Consider the following 18,253-nt stretch of genomic DNA (forward strand, 5'->3'; position numbering starts at 1 on the left):
TTTACTATTCACACAAAACAAAAAAAGGAAGTAGTATAATGTATCACAGATTTATATTGCTGCATTGTTTTTTGAATGAAAATTTTAAAACAAAATTGTAAAACCCTCCACTCACTGTTGGATGTAGAAAGATTCTAGTTTGGAGTAGTCTTTACCAAAGCCTTGGTCCTTCATGAATTTGGTGACGTCTGGATTCGATTGCCTTAAAAAAAATGGAAACACATGTAATTTAGCAATAACCACTTCTTATATCTTATTTATAACAATATTATGTATGGTCCACAAGGAATACAGTATGTTGTTCTGGTGGAGAGACACCCAACAACATGTGACATGATCCTGATCCAATAGCAGTAGATATTGAAGAATTTATGCCACTTTATGCAGCAAAACGGATTATAGTATGGTACGTACTGGTATGTAATACATACTTATGATACCCAACAACATATATGCCAAACAGACAAAGACGGGATTAATAATGGAGGTTAAGTTACATACTAAAAAAAATATAGAAAATAAACTAACTTGCAAAGCAGAGAAATACTTTTTTTTTTTTTTTTTTTTTGTCAAAAACCATGCAGAAAAAGATATACAATTATATTTGATAAGAATACTTCAAAATTCAGTTGGATTTTTAATAAATGTAAAGCAGTTTCTGTTTTAGGGATCAACATGGTAAGACAACTGTTTTAGACATTTACTTTTGTTCTTTAAAATGCATACTGTACATCAGTTAGAATAAGTTAAAAGGGACACTGTAATGTAACATTTGTTTCCAAATTACTTGTTACACCAGCAGCAGAGTACTACATTATGTGAAATTTATTTTTGTATTTTTAATAGCTGGATTTTCCCATCACCTATTGTTCTCAAGGACATATTTATTCAAATGGGCTGAGCTTGCAGAATTAGCAGGCATTTATTCATAGTCATTCTCTCTCATTTATACCTCATATATATGCTTGTTTGTATTGAAATGTTAATTATGGGTGTTTTTCTCTTTCAAAAAGCAGGAAACCAACTCAGTTGATTTCTGCTAATGCTTATTTTTTATATAGCTTTTTTATAGCCAATACTACCGTACTGAAATGCAGGAATACTATTTTTAACGGCTAACTCTGCCCACCACTTGCCCTATTTAAAAGGGGCAGTCCTAACTTTTTACGGGAGTAGGCACTGCTAGTCATGGTCATTATATTAGAAAAAAAACTTTCCTTGCAGTTTCTAATCTTATCTTATATGCTATATCCAATAAGAGACATGTATTTAGCAGGGTTAGGCTTGTCTATCCTGCCATGTGCTCTTTCAATTAATTAACTTAATTTTAAGACTTAAATCCAAGGAAAATCAGAAAAATAAAACAGTAAAAATACAATGCAAAGTTACTACACATCGAACATTTTATATTACAATCTCAAAAATGTTTACCATCCCTTTAAAAATGTCTCATGTTCATAAACAGTTGTCACAAAATGTAAAATACAATCTTTGTGCTTTGGGGACGATCATATTAGATACGTTACCAAATTGTTCATGAAATGAGACATCAAAGACTTACAAATCAGCCACTCTTTTCACATTAGGCAACCTAAGTAATTTCTATTGAGTCACTGCTCTATATTAAAACTGTGCAGAGAAAAATGTTAAAGGGACGGTAAAGTAAAAATGAAACATTTGATTAAAACAGTCCATTAAAATGGCATGCTCTGTCTGAATCATAAATTTAACTGTACTTTAGAAAATTGCGTGCGGAACCCGCCACTGATCCAATCAATATTGTTATTGTTATTTAGAAATTTTACTTAGAATATATGAAGCATAAAAAATGCATAATTTAACATAAATTGATTTAATGATAATTTGTGCAACAAATATTAGTTCATTTTATCTTAAATGGACATTAAACACTAGAATTTTTTTATATAGAATGATGCATTCAAAGAAAAGATTGGTCTGAGAACATGTACTGTATATGCATTTTTTAAAGGGACAGCCAACACCCGATACTTCATAACTCCATACCTTAGATCGGTAATAGAAGATGCAGCTGCACCGCATCGCATGTTTATGAGCTCTAAGGGTATGGAGTGATCACCCAAAATACATATGCTTTTTCCATGTAGATATGGCCGTCAAACTCCCCCCACTGTTACGTAATAACTTTTTTTGATTGAATCCTCCAATCATAATCCAATCCTCGGTTGGGGTTAACACGCGTTCACAGAGAATCGCGCATGCGCAAAGGATAGCACTTACGATTTCGGCTTGAGTTTGCGAGCGGGTAGAAGATAATGCGCATGCGCATTATCAAAAGAGCAACGTTACCCTTTCAACAGGAACGAGCAGGGAAAAGATTAGAGAAGGGGACGAAGGAGAAAGGGGAGGAGTTTGTCGGTCATATCTACCTGAAATAAACGTTTGTATTTTGGGTGATCACTCCATACCCTTAGAGCTCATCAACATGCAATGCGGTGCAGCTGCATCTTCTATTACTGATCTGAGGTATGGAGTTATGAAGTATCAGGTATTGACTGTCCCTTTAAGGTTTTATTTGCTGTTTAAACATTGACAAAATAAGTATCGTTTTAGTGTATATAAAACAATAAAAGAGATGACATTTTGTAACTTAGATTACCTGTTCGGCTATGGCCAATTAGAGAGTTATAAATAGGTCACTAAAGTGTACAGACAATGGCTGTGTGGAATGTAACAGTGTTCTGCACTTCCATTTCTATCAGGAACTAAAAAGCTCCCAATTTCAGAATGGAATTACAGGAAAAAGAGACAAATATAATTAAAATATATTGCAGAGTATATATATATATATATATATATATATATATATATATATATATATATATATATATATATATATATATATATATATGCAAGATGAGTCAGTTGCACTCTCACAAACAATTTTCCAAGGGCAAGGGGAGCATTCCCCGAAACGTTACCTATTAAACTATTTGTTTAAAGTTTAAGTCCAGAGAGTGCTGTTTTCTCTTCTACTATATATATATATATATATATATATATATACACACACACACACACTGTATATATATGTGTGTGTGTGTGTGTGTGTGTGTGTTTGATTTAACATTTTATATTACCATCCCAAAGTGTTTAAATGTCCCTTTATTATTGTCTTAAACTTTAGTCAGTTGATCAGTAAAAGCATCCTGGTGATGTCCTCTTAAATAGGTCCTAAAGGAAACACAACCATGTGATGACACATCAAAAGAAACTAGACATGTGCATTCAGATTTCTCAGGAAATCAACAAATGCCGAAGATGGTGGCCACAAGACAGCAACTGGCAATTTTCGGAATCAGACTTATTCTTCTGTAAGTGCAACACACTAAGATCTATGCAAATCCAGATCTTGGTTGCACTTTCATAAGAATAAATCAGTCTCTGAAAATTGACGAATTCGGCTTGCAGTCGTCATCTTTGGCATTCATTTAGTGCTTAAAATTCCAAATGCACATGTCTAGAATTAACATGTGCAGGAATCATTTATAATTTGCTATTTCAAAGGTTTCAAAAGCAATATGGGTAATAGTGTTATTACAACTACTTTCAAACATACCAACAAGAGAAATCTACTTCATCTCCTCCTAAATGGATGTATTTATCAGGAAAAACTCTGCTGACTTCTTCCAAGAATTTGTACATGAAGGAATAGGTATCATTTAAAATAGGGTTTACTGGCCCATATGTACCAGTTAACTGTCCTGCATTGAAACAAGGAGTAAGGAGATTTTTTTGCCCTAAAAAAATAAAAAAATAATAATAAACAAATAGAAAAAGATTACGGAAAATAGAACAGTGATGTGGACCTTATAATAAATTTCTAGTAGTTACCTTTTCCCCATGAAACTGTATGGCCTGGTGAGTCAAACTCTGGCACAACTCGAATTCCTCTTAATCTAGCATACTCAATCACCAAGTGGACATCAATAGCCGTGTAAACATGTGTATATGGATTGTAAGCTCCCTACAAATGGGTAGATATAGCTTTTTTAGAAGTAATACATATTTTTCATTGAAGTCTTACTATTTTTGTAACTAAAATCGCAAAATGCAGGCAGTAATAACATAGCCCCAGGGCTAAATATATAACCACCTTATAAGAGTAATAGTCTATAACAATAATAAAAAAATAATGAAAGTAAATATCTTAGCTCACCTTATTATTACTCCCCAATGTAGACAGAAACCCAGCACATGAACAGAAGATAAATCTCCCTCCTGCCACATATTTTTGTTAATTTTGGACATCTACCATTAGCATTCAGGGCCCAATTTACTTCATGCAAGCTCATTTATTGTATGCACTTTGTTCAGCATGTACCATTCCGGACGACTTACAAATATGACTTATCTTTAACATTGAGTGGACTAGAAACGTTTTCCCTTTTTTTGCTTACTTATCTTGCTATCCTTTGTTAAACAGAAACCTTAGTAAGCTCAGGAGAATGCATGTGTGTCTAGCCATCTTGCGCAGTGTTTGTAACAATGTTATACATAGATACAAACATTGCTGCCAGACTGCTAAAGACACGTGCACGCTCCTGAGCTCCAGCCAGCCAGCCTAGCTTTATTCTTTAAGAAAGGATCAAGAGTAAATTGGAAAGTTGTTTTAAATCACATGCTCTATCTGAACCATGAAAGCTTAATTCGGACTTTACTGTACCTTTAAAAATAAGAAACATCTTATTTATACCCTTCCTTTTCTGCCTCTCTTAAGTTAAAGTGTTTATAATACACTAGTGAAGCTTTGAATGTGATTTAATGAACTTTGTGAAGCCTGCCTCGCATAAAGTTTTTGTAGTCTGATTTTTTTATCTGAATATGAAAAGTCTAGCATTCCTCACAAATATTTTTCTAATAGTATACCTATTACACAAGAGACAATATTAATAATCCCTCCTTTATACATATTAACCATACTGTGAAAAAAAATATAAATTTATGTTTACCGGATAAATTAATTTCTTTCATTGTGGTGAGAGTGCACGATCCATTACTCCTGGGAACAAATACCAAAGCCATGACGTATACGAGTAACCTGGGCAGGACCAGACTTATACTATTCCAAATACATTGAATGATTCATTGTAACTTATTTTTCTCTCCAATGCAAAAAAATATATATAAAAAAAATACAGAAACAGCCGCCTTAAGGACTTTCCCTCCAAAAGCTGCTACAGAAGAAACAAACATAAAAATGGTAGAATTTAGAAAAAAAGTATGTAAGGATGACCAAGTAGCTGCCTTGCAAATTTGATCAACAGAGGCCTCCTTCTTAAAGGCCGAGGAAGTAGCAACTGTTCTGGTAGAATGGCCAGTAATCGGTTTAGGAGGAAAATGACCCACCTCCAAATAAGCTTTATGAATAAAAAGCTTCAACCAAGAGGCTAACACAACTGCAGTAGCCTTCTGACTTTTTCAGGAACCAGAAAAAATAAACAAAACAAGCTAGAAGATTGTCTAAAACCCTTAGTAGCCTGTAAATAGTACTTCAAAGGTCTGACCACATCCAAATTATCGCGAAGCCTCTCCTTAGAATTCTTTGGATTAGGACAAATAGAGGGAACAATAATCTCATGATTGAGGTTATCAGAAGAAACCACATTAGGCAAAAAAAGGTCAATCTTAGTTCTGAAAACTGCCTTATTCTGGTGAAGCACCAGATAAGGAGGCTCACAACAAGGAGCAGATTGCCAAAAGAATCTTCCAAAGACAAAAGCTTGCTATCTAAATCATGGATAGGTTCAAAAGGAGGAGCATGCAAAATTCTTAAAACCAAATTAAAAATTAATGGAGGAGAAATTGGTTTAAATTACAGGCTTAATCCTGACTAAAGCCTGGACAAAATTTTGGATATCTAGAAATTTATCAATCTTCTTTTGAAACAGGACAACCTTTTAAAGAACTAGCGGATAAACCCTTATCCAAAGCTCTTACCCAAGAAGGGAAAAGGGGAACCGGCAGCACCTCCCATAAATCACGAAGCCACGGGTTAAAGAAGAGGTCAATCCTCTTGAAAGTGATTCCCCTAAAAACTAGCCTGCTAACATGCAACCAATGTGCAATAGTAGCAGTAGTGACACTGTAAGTTCATTCACCTGCGGAGCAGAGATTCAATGGATACTACAGCAAGCTAAGGGAAAGCCATCTAAGGTGCAACCCAGCCCCAACGAGCAACGACACTTGGAAAACCTGGCCAACCAAGACCAGATCTAGCAATCCAAGGAAAGGACATAGCTCAGGTTTCCAGGAACTGGGGAGCCCCGAACCAACCCTGGAGCCTAAAGGTCCAGTAACAACCCACAACGGGATCCACAAGGGAAAATGCTGAATGAAACCCAGCAACCGGAAGCCCCAGGGAGAACAGGTCCGAACTCCCAACTGTTTATCTAAACAGAACCGTAAACTTAACACCCCGTCTGAATAACAACCCAGTCCACAGGGGATACTAATGTGATTTCCAGATCCACCCGGATAGCGATAAAAAGTTGCAAGCCCCGACCTAAGGAGGAGACCACTTCTTTCCAAAGTCCCACTCTCTAAGGAGCCAAGGCGATAAAAGTCATACAAATGACCCTAGAGCTTCTAGACTCACAAACAGCCTCATGACAATAAAGCAAGGAATACCTCGAGGTCAAAACCACTCAAGCAAAAGGCTAGTCTCCACCTCACCTCTGTACAAGCGGATGATAACAAGGAGAAGGAGCGCAGACCAACCCCCGCTCTGGGAGGAACAGACCACATCCAGTGTCCCCAACACAGAACAAACATCTCTAAGGCCCCTAAAAGGAGACCTAGCATGGAGATCAAAAAAACATGTCTAATGAGGTGCACCATTCGAAGTAGACTGAAAATCCCTGTATCCGAGGATAAGATCATTTAATAACTGAAAAACATGTCTGAGCAAGACACGAAGATGAAAGGCACAACACTCAGGGACAGTTACACCTGCAGGGAATTGTACAGGCCCTCCCAAAGGCGGTAAACCCGGGACAATAGGGCACGAGCACAAACGCGCATAAATGTCTGGACTCTGCAGACTAATAAATCGCCAAGAATATGTGGAAGCTAAAACGAGCCGCAACCTCCGGGGAAGGGGGGGGGAAACACCCTTCCCTGCATGGAGGAATAATAATAAATTGGGTTCCCTGCATGTGTAGAAGTATGCACCGGTAGGGAACTCGCCTCTCGGAGGACGGGATCCCCAGAGGCAGATGGCTCAGCTGACCCTTGATTCCCCGAGTAAAAAGGATCTCTCATATGGCATACAGAAGAAAACTGGTTGACATGTGTCAACGAGGCCAATCCGGATTCTTCACCGGATGCAGAATCTGAAATTAAAATAGTCTCAGTATCAGAATCCTCCATAACTGAATAGAAGAAATGCAAATATGGACTTAAAGAAGTAAAGCAAAAACAGCACTTGACACCCACAATGGCTGGGGCACTCGCCACCTCCTATGACTAGACCTCTGCGAACTAGAATTTCTCCTTCGCCACACGGTCAGGAATGCGGAAATGGACAGAGAGTAACCACGCCCGACCACAAGGTGAACCGTACAGTCCAAAAAAGCACGCCCAACCGTAAGGTCACGTCACTTCCAAACGGCCTCAATGTTCCAACCACGAGCCCGTAAACATCACAAATAAGCAGGTTGAATCACATAAACATGATTATAAACCCCACTGTTCAATAACCCCCCCCTTAAGATATATTAACCCTTGATTCCAAGATACTAAAGGAGACTCACTGAGAGCCTTAAGTTAAGTTAGACCCGCAAGGTGGTAGCCTCTCAGGAATACATTTGTTTTACAGTACATTCATAAAGAAAGTAAAATGAAAAGATCTTACCGGAATCTACGCCGTGGAACAGGAACACGGCCTTTCAAGTGTGACGGATAGTAGCATCGCCTCTGCCATGGACTTTAGAGAAGAAAGCAGGCAGCGGAACAAAGTTAGACAACGCTGATTGCTTGAGGAGCTGATAACATGAGTCGGGATGGTTTTGCAGAAAGACTCTTCCTGCATCTCCGGACTCTAACTTTCATCCAAGCCCTCACTGAGAGACTGACAGGATTACTTAAAACTCCAGTCCCATGCCGAAGAGTACTACCCTCCATAATAGACAAAAAAACAAAAATGAAAAATTCTGACACTTCTCTGCCAACCTCCTGGGACGAAAGGCAAAGAATAACTGGGGGGATGAGGGGAGGGGGAGGAGTATTTAAGCCTTTTCCTGGGGTGTCTTTGCCTCCTCCTGGTGGCCAGGTTCTTATTTCCCAAAAGTAATGAATGCAGCTGTGGACTCTTTCCATTTAAGAAGAAAATAAGCATACTTCAGATCTATGGACAAAGAGGAAGAATTGTCCAAATGGTCTCCATCTTGAAATAAGGAACCCTGAGAAACTTGTTTAAAGTTTTCAAATCCAAAACAGATGTGAAAGTTCATTCTTTCTTGGGTAGAATAAAGGAGGTTGGAATAAAAATCCTGAACATGTTCCAATTCCAGAACTGTTACTATTACTCCCATAGATTCCAGATCTGAAAACGACTGATAAATGGTTCCTGCCTTTACAGGATTCTTTTGAACATAAGACCGAAGAAACTTTCCCCTGGGAGCCCTTGATCTGAAACATATTTTGTATCATTGGGAAATGTTCAGAACCCATTGCACTTTAACAGAATGAAACCAAGCCCCCTGAAAAAGGCGTAATCTGCCCACTACCTTCGTGCAGACTTGGTAGTGGAAACAGGATCCTTTGACTGTTTAGACCTGTTCCCATTAAGGTTTGGCTAGGAAATACTGGAAGAACCCTGCTTCTGGGAAGAAGAGTCAGGAGGACTTATGGTTCTTAGATTGATGAAAGGAACGAAAACTTTTAGAATTACCCTTAGACTTATTATCCTTAGGGAAAAAGCACCTTTGCCCCCAGTTGCCATATAAATAAATTTTGTCCAAACCAGACCCAAACAATACTTTCCACTTAAAATGAAGAGGCAGTAGGGTATGGGATTTAGAAATCATGTCAGCAGACCATGATATCCACCACAAGACCCTTCTAGTCAAAACTGCTAGTGCCATATTCTTAGCCCTGGTTTTAATAATAGCAACAACCACATCAAAGATGAAAGCATTAGCGGTTTCCATGAGTTTAAATTGATTAGAAAACTCTTCACCAGAAGATTCCTCAGAAAGCCATTTAGATAAACCCTAACACCAAATGATAGAAGCTGCAGCTACGCAAGCAATAGTAATTGCTGGCCTGAAAAGCCTTTCTATGAAAAGACTCCAACTTCCTATCCATAGGGTCTTTAAATATACTACTGTTCCTCTTGAGGATAGTACCTCTTTTAAAGTAGAAATGACCCCATCCACTTTAAGAATAGTTTCCCAAAGCTCTAAAAACTAAAAGCAGGCAAAGGAAACATCCTTTTATATATCTGAGCTGGATTAAAAGGCTTGGATCACCTTCTTAGAAATCTCAGAGATAATATTAGGGACAGGAAATACCTCTGGAGATTTAACAGAGGGGGTTAAAAATCAAATCCTGATGCTTAACAGACTTATCCTAGGAAACATTAGAAACCTGAACCCCTAAAGTACATAGCACTTGTCTTAACAGAGAACGAGGGAGTTCAAGTTTAAACAAAAAAAAAAAAACAATTCTTAATCAGAGACTGACTCTTTATCATCTGAAAAAAACCTCACCCAAAGAGGATAAATCAGAAGAAGCAGGACCTAGAATGTTCAGCTTAACAGACGGACTTCTTTAAATCAGAAAAGCTAGTAGAGGGATTGCTAGAGGCCCTCTTTTTACGCTTCTTTTGCCACTACCCATACTCAAACTGTACCCCTCTGTCCAGACTGTAGCTCTCTGAGGAGAAACTGGGCCTCAAATTAGTCTAAAATCCTCTCACAAACATCTAGAGCACCTAACTTCTTCACCTCCCTCACCTTCTTCCTGAGGAGTCAAAGACAAGAAGAGTTTACAGTAAAGTGGGAGGGCTTTTAAGGGCTCTTGGAGTTTTGGGATCTTTGCCTCCTCCTTTTGGCCATGTGTATAATTCCCAGGAGTAATGGATCCGTGGACTCTCACCACCTGTATGAAAGAAAAGTTATCCATGTTCTTCACTGGCTCACCTACTCCATAGAAAACAGCATCTGATTAAAATTTCATATTTTTACTGACTTGTTAGAAGTATTAAGTATGAATAGAAAAAATAAGTGAAATGAATGTGCGTGTTCCTTATAAACTAACTTGATTATATCCTACTGCACATTCAGATGTAGAAAATCCTCTAAACAATTATGCTCCTAGCTAAAAGTAGCCACCAATTAAGCAAGCACTTCCAAGGGTTCTGAACCAAAAATTGGCCAGCTGCTAAGCTTTTATTCCTGCTTTTTCAAATAAAGATACCAATAGAATGAAGAAAAATTGATAACAGGAGTAAATTAGAAAGTTGCATATGCTCTATTTGAATCATTAAAGAAACATTTTGGGTTTAATTTCCCTTTAAAGGGATAGTAAACCCAAAAAACTTCTTTAATTTGTTCAAAACGTCTGTAAATAATAAACCTATTTCTAATTGGTACCGATTTTAAGTTCTCTTTCATTTTCTTGTTATTTTATTTATAAAATTACTACTGTGCCAAACCCATTTTTTGCTTGTTATATGAGCCCTATTATGATGTTCTACCTAGGTAGAAATCATGGCGGCCCGCATGCGCATTAAAATTATTATTCTATTGCCCACGTGTGCGCAGAATCATCCCTCCTCTACTTTAGCAGTGTGTCACAATCCTAGCGCCAGTGCTGGGTGGACATGTGGATCGTGAGTGGCGCACCAGAGCGCTGAAGAGGAAGGAGCGATAGCAGATTTAGCAGTGTCATTTGAGGTAAGTACACAAAGTACCCCTTGACTAACGAGCATGTTATATGGAGTACTACAAATTACTCACGAACTACAAATATGGCCGCTGTAGTGCGCATGCGATTTCCTTATTAAGCAAGTGCGCATGCACTGTGGGCTGAAATTAATATTAAAATCAAGGGACCCAAACGCTTTTCCATTGGATGGGGCGGCAGTAGCAGGATTAATATAAACTACACCTCCTTTTGTGGGTTGTCATTATCCCTCTTTTCATAACTTTAAAATAAAAATAGTCGTATGTAGAAGCTTCGTTTTTCACCACAAACAGTTTTATTTGATAGAATATAACATAGTTGTTATAATAATCTGTTTTAGTTAGGTTTAATTTTCATTTTCTAATCCTTTAATATAACAATGTTGGTCATGCAAAGCTGGAAAATGGATAGTAAAGGCATTACATATATTTTTAAAACAATCAAAAAATTAAGTAGACTGTCCCTTTAAATAAGGTAATACAGTCTGCACAGGATGTTACCTCTACAGTGGGACTTGGCAGGCAAGGTGCAGACGAGATTCAATCTAATTAAATGCAAAGTTTCACATTTTGGCAGCAAATTAAAGCATGCAACATACTCAACCTTAATGAGGTTGCTGAAGGGATATCATTAAATTGTTATTGTATATACAGTATACTTCGTAATAAAATGCAATGTCAGTCAGCAAATGCAAAGGCCAGTAATATAATTTTACCTATTTATAAATGAATGTTAAGACCCCACCTTGAAAACGCAGAGCAACTTTGGAAACCAGTTTAAGTAGGGACATTATAGAACATTATGGAAAAAGTTCAGCGGAAAAGGGATAAAGCAGATTAAGGGGAATGGAAGATTTGAACTTTTAAGAAAGTCTGCAGATATTTACACTAGAAAAGAGGTGTCTTCGAGGGAAAATGATATTATATCATTCTTTACAGGGCCCACATAAACAAGTATCAGCTGACCTGTTTATCATTAGGACTTGCAAAAGAAGAGGTCATCCATTGAGACTTGAGGAACAGAGATTTCACCTACAGTAGTGCAAGGGATTCTTAACAGCAAGAACAAATAAGGATACGGATTATCTGCCAAATGATGATGTTATAGCAAATTTAGTAGATGCTTTTAAAAAGTTCCAAATGTTTTTTCTGCCAAAGCAGCAAATACAGAAATATAACAGCTTGTATTGACAGTATAGTTGATACAAGGATTTAAAAGGGACAGTCAACACCAGAATTTTTGTTGTTTAAAAAGATAGATAATCCCTTTATTACCCATTTACCAGTTTTGCATAACCAACAGTTATAATACACGTTTTACCTCTGTAATTACCTTGTATCTATGCCTCTGCAAACTGCCCCTTATTTCAGTTCTTTTGACAGATTAGCATTTTAGCTAATCAGTGCTGACCTCTAGGTAACTTCACGTGCGTGTGCTCAATGTTATCTATATGACACGCATTAATTAATGCCCTCTAGTGGGGAAAAACTGTCAAAATGTTATGCAACATCATGCAGGTTGTTTATGACACTACTGTCTTCCTTTGTTTTCCTTGGTGTTGAATGCAAAGCAGACTTTTTTTCTCTCTTCTCATTTACCCGAAAAGGGGGAAATTTTTTTTTTTTTTTTTTGAGTTGGTATAAGCTTACAATATAATAATTGTATTACAGTTAAAATGTTTACCCGGGGGGCGGAGCTTGCCACGCTACTCAGTGGTCATGCTATACAGGAGCTCTGTAGACCAAACGATATTATAACTTCTTTTTTCTACTTTATCTTTTTTATTTTTATTCCCAAACTATCCCTAACATTCAAAAGAAATCAACACAACTTATTGGGAGACAAGATCAACTTTCTGTGGAGCTGTTTTGCCCAACTTCCCCGAAAACTCCTAACTGCGCCATAACCTGCAGCACTGAGCGCTGAACTTCCGGACCCGCTCATGAGCGCAGTGTGAGACAGATCGGAAGAGGCCCTCCGGCATTCAGGCTACAGCCGCATCTGGTCTCCGGGCCGTAACCGCACTCTGTCCTGTCCCTCTTTAGGGAAACTAGAAGAAAGCCGCCACCTGTTAACGGTTACTAGGAGAAAGTAACCACATCGAGTCACTTACAGAACCACTTGGGTAGTGCCGCCCGCACAAAAGACACGCGACCCCCATCTGTGGCTCTCATCTACGCCACTTGGTCCGGCTTCAGCTCTCAGCCTCTCCCTCGGGACCTGGCCCCCACTGCCTCCTAAACACCGGAGAGGACCCGGAGGCTCTAGATGGAGCAGATCTACTGAAAGTCCCTATCGAGCAGCCATTAGGGTAAGACTGATATATATTTTTTGTTCATTATATAGTTCAAGAAGAGAGTCTTTTGTTACCCCACTGAAACTACCCTGCACGATCTGACCCTCAGTACTCCAAGCTCCATTTTACCTAACCTTTAACAAATACTGGGAGCAGGATAACACAGAACACATCTTTGTGGTACTACCCTCACCCAAAAAAGGGGAAAAAAAAGGGACAAAAAAAAAAAAAAAAAAAAGGGAAAAGAAAAAAAAGGGAAAAGAAAAAAAGAAAGGGGCCTAAAAGACTATTTTCTATCTTCAAGTCTTACCATCTACAGGGCCAAACTTTTCAAAGTAGCAAGAAACACAATCAGCTGGAAAGACACTTTCTCCTCACATACTTCACCTCACATCATTTCACTGCTCTCAGTGAATTTAACGTGGAAATACCAGGCATCAAAAGCCCTTAACATACTTTGAGACTAGTTTTTTTTTTTTGTATGTGTCACTCCAGGCGACCATCAAATAACTACTAAAATTTTCTTATGACTGTCTCAATTGGGGACACCATTAATCAGAAGGATTAGACCTAACTAATCTCTCTAACCACTGTTTACTACAGGAACACAGACACAGAAATTTAAAAGCAAAATTAATCTATTCCTACATCGGGCCTGCCTAGTCCACCCTTTCCTCCCCCTACCTTCCTCAACTAAAATACTCTAAAGAACGCTTATAAGAAAGAATTCTTGTAAACCCCAGCAACCTGGTAATCCTCATACACAGAGTGAGCACTTATCTACTGCAATATTCATCTGCTCTCTCTCCCCCCCCTTTCCCGTTGGCCCACTTTGCCCACGGGTCATAACCCATTATACCTTTCTCCCTACTCGCTCGGAAGAGAGCAATCCCCTGGGGAGAGAGGAGGCCTGTTAAGAAGCGTTTACTGGAATAAAGTTTTCTAGCAATAAGGCGAGCTAGTATAGAGGATATACCAGAAGCTCCGAGACCTACCACAGATCAAATACCGAATTCCTAGCCAATAAACCACCTCTCCATGGTGGGCTAGGCGCTACCCCTGGGGGGTGCCGGACACACTTCCTCTGCTCTACATTCCAACATTGAAGCACTCTCTAATACGTACTTCAGGAACGCATTAAAACCCACTAACTGATTTTTTTTTGTAAGATGGCCCACTCGCAAAGAAAGAAGCAGAAACATGGCGACCTGCCGAAGCGGACCCTGTCGGATCATTTTCCTAGCAAGAATTCATTTGACCAGGACCTATCTGACGAAGATTCAAGAGATTCAATTGCATCTACCAAAGAGTCTTCTAGAGCTTTATCTCACTCCACAGAGAGAGCAATCCATTCCTCTTCGTCAATTCTTGAATCCATCAAGGAACTTTCAAGTAAAATGGACTCACATTACTCCTCTCTGAAACACGAGCTCAAGACTTCGGTCTCTGAGTTGAAGCGAGATATATCGTTGCTGGGGGAGAGAACTGAATCTCTTGAAAAAAAGCAGGAAGATCTACATGTAGATCACTCTAACTTATTAACCTATGCTCAGTCATTAGCTGAGATGATCACCGGATTAGAAACCAAGTTAGCCGACCAAGAAGATAGGTCACGTCGGAACAACCTCATAATCAGAGGTGTTCCGGAGGACATCAGTCCGGCTGACCTGCCCACCTACCTGCAGAATCTTTTCACAGAACTCTTAGGCTCTTCTACAACACAAGACAACCTTATAGATAGAGCTCACAGAGCTCCTAGACCGAGAGACGCCCCTGCAGGGTCGGCAAGAGACATCATTGTCCGACTACATTATTTCACATTTAAAGAAAAAGTCCTCAGAGCATCCTTTCAAAATAAAAACCTGAAAGACCCATTTCAAGAAATACAGATCTACCCTGACCTCTCTTCCCACACTTTATCCAGAAGAAGGCTATTTCACCAAGTTACCCAATGCCTTCGTAACAATAACATCAAGTACAGGTGGGGGTTCCCTGTTCGTCTATTCTTCCAATACAACGACACATCTTACACCATCACAACCCTAGAACAAGGCTTTCAAATCTTGCAATCTCTGAAACTCCTCCCATCTGACAGTCGGCCTCCTGCCATCCCTGAACCGCCGAAGAAACTCAACGTAACTGCACAGGCCTGGCGACCTGCACATCAGACCTTCAACTTTCAGTCTTTTAGGAGCCCTGCTTCACTCCCACCTCCGAAGGACTCTTGACAGTAACAAGGATAACTCGACAACACTCATGTGTTGCAGAAAATCACTACTGAACTTTCTAGAGCCCCAGTTCTTGGTTTCCCTTTTTATCAATCATTCTACTTATATTTCCTACTAAGGATTTGACTCAAGCGGTCTTATAGACTGACACCTTTGGACATTCATCTACCAGAGACTGGGTGAAATTGGATGGGTAATGTAATGCATCTATTTCACTGCTAATGTGTATCTGTTTAGGTTCTAATACCTGGTATTTACTGTGTTCTAAGTTAATAATTATTTTACCTTTCAAGTTAAATGTTTTTTGTTTTTTTGTTTTTCTTCTTTTGTTTTTATTGTTTCTGTTTTACATAACCATTGAATTTGTTGTCGGACTCTCCCTACTGAGACGTCCCCGTGCTCAAACTTACAATGTCATATGGGCTGGCTCATGGTCTCCGGATTGGCCACTGACTTAAGTGCTTGTCTGGAGATGATGATATCTGGCTGTTTCTCTAATTATCCGCTACTAAGTACTGTACTATGCATCAACCCACACCCTCCTAAAACATTTAGCCCCTTTATAACCAGACGTATTGATACACATAGTTAGATTTATTAAAATTCTTAACCCACTCACCGGCTTTTTGTTTTCACTTGTAGTGAAGGGCAACTTAAAACCCCTTATATATAAACTCTGAAATTATGACTTCAGTATATAACTTTACCATTTAGATTTTCATATCTTGTTCCTTTGCCACCTTACTGTAATATCTCAATACAGAGATTACAAATGTTGCTCTAATTCTTTTATCCACAACCACCTCCTCTCCCTCTAGCCTTAACTACTTGAGCTGGGGCACAGTTTGTGTAGTGTTTTAATTACTCTGGGATAAGAGCTCTCCTTGAACAAACTCTAGTCTCTATAATATAAATATGCTCATCACATGCGAGATATGACACTTTCTCTAGTTAGCTCCCTATAAAATTTTCACTTATTTATGAGCCTCATCCGAGTATTGAAGTGTATGTTTGAAAAATTATGTACATTTATTTTTTCTGTTCTTGTTTGTTACATAATCATCATACTATATATCAGTACCTTAAGAATAATAATATTCTTATACTCTCCTTTAACCTTTCCTTTTCTGAACCTTGCTTATGGAGTAGAGCGAGGTTCCAGCTCTGGCAGCCCCCCCACCTCATTTTCTCCTTAGTTCAAATTCAAGCTTTTCCGCCCCATCTCCTTAGATACAACCCTATCAGAGCTCACAGTGATCTATAGCCGCCAATCTGAAGTGACAGTTTCTGTAGACACCAACTCATATATCTTGTCCCCAACCTCTTACCCCTTTCATCACCTTTTTATTCTCCCTAACTCTGCTTTTTTTACTTATCTCTTTCTTTCCTATCTTGGTCTACATCTCTTGACTTGCACCACATTGACGGTATTCTAACAGCCCATTATCTAAACATCTCCTGTCCCCCACAATCCCCCCCCCCCCTACTCCCCGTTACCCCCCCAATTTATGAGCGGCTCTTGCCCGCTGCATCCCCCTCCCTTAACACAAATAATAAGCACTTTCAGACTAAAGACTCTATTTCTTCTTACTCATTTTCTCTCTATTATACTCTCATAGTTTTCTGAGATAAAACCTAGAGGAGTCCTAATATTACACCCATAATGTCACGATTACAATTCATGACTCTCAATACTCAAGGCCTTAATTCCCCAACCAAGCGTAGCTTGTTATTCAATATGCTCCGCCGTAATAAAATTGATGTAGCCTTCATTCAGGAGACACACTGGCAGGCTAACCTAGGTGCCGCGTACACTCACAGAAAGTTTCCCATAGTTGTTGCAGCATCTTTTCATTCCAAGTCAAGAGGAGTCGCAATTCTTATCAGTTCCTCAATTCTATATGAGCCCATTTATATAGAACGAGACCCACTAGCACGTTTTATAATACGGATTTGCAAACTTAACGCTAAGGTATATACCTTAGTAAATATCTACGCTCCCAATTCAGGACAGATTAAATTCCTTAGACATTTACTGGAGTCAGTGTCGGCCGTGTCGCAGGGAGAATGGGTTTGGGGAGGAGATTTCAATCTCATATGAGATCCGTTATCAGATAGAGCGGGCCCCCCAATCTCCACACTGGAGAGGGCATTACACCCCCTATCAACAGCTTTCCAAAATTTAATTAAACAATACGACTTATATGATGTATGGAGAGCGATTCATCCAGGTGAAAAAGAATTCACTTTCTACTCTGCTCCACATAAATCACATTCTAGGATTGATTTTTTCTTTATGGGTGCACGTCTTTTAGCCATGATTGCTGGCGCGACGATCTCTGCAGTGTCGTGGTCAGACCACGATTCAGTAACGATGACCATGGGCGACCCCCCCCATCGTCCAATAGCCTTTACATGGCGCCTTAGGGATTATCTAGTTACTACCCCCTCTATTAAGGTAGAGACCCTAGCAGTAATCACAGATTTCCTAGGAGAAAATCGCACTTCCCTCATGTCAGAGGAAGTAATCTGGGCCGCCCTGAAGGCATTCCTCAGAGGATTTTATATTGGAAAAGCCTCCCAAATCAAAAAGGCTCAAGGAGCCTTACTAGCGTCTCTTAACTGCCAACTTAGAACCCTGAAACTAGAACTTTCTACCAATTACTCCACCCCAATAAACTCTCAAATTTCGGAGGTAACCAAGCAGATAAGGTCCTTAGAGATTAACAAAACTCAGGCTGCATTAGGGAGACTCAAACAAGTCTACTACCACAACAGT

General features: G+C 39.0%; 1 protein-coding gene across 2 annotated transcripts in view; it reads right to left on the minus strand.

Annotated features, from left to right (window-relative positions):
• Positions 1-18,253, minus strand: part of HEXB (hexosaminidase subunit beta) — a 106,685-nt gene that overhangs the window by 62,260 nt on the left and 26,172 nt on the right. For both annotated transcript variants that reach the window (XM_053701416.1, XM_053701415.1), the window contains exons 7-9: positions 3,874-4,006; positions 3,599-3,779; positions 116-202 (exon numbers count right to left, since the gene is read on the minus strand). In XM_053701416.1, coding sequence (XP_053557391.1) covers positions 116-202; positions 3,599-3,779; positions 3,874-4,006 — 401 coding nt within the window. The remainder of the gene's footprint in view (positions 1-115; positions 203-3,598; positions 3,780-3,873; positions 4,007-18,253) is intronic.

The sequence above is a fragment of the Bombina bombina genome, chromosome 2, assembly GCF_027579735.1.
Source record: "Bombina bombina isolate aBomBom1 chromosome 2, aBomBom1.pri, whole genome shotgun sequence".
In the NCBI taxonomy this organism is placed as follows: Eukaryota; Metazoa; Chordata; class Amphibia; order Anura; family Bombinatoridae; genus Bombina; species Bombina bombina.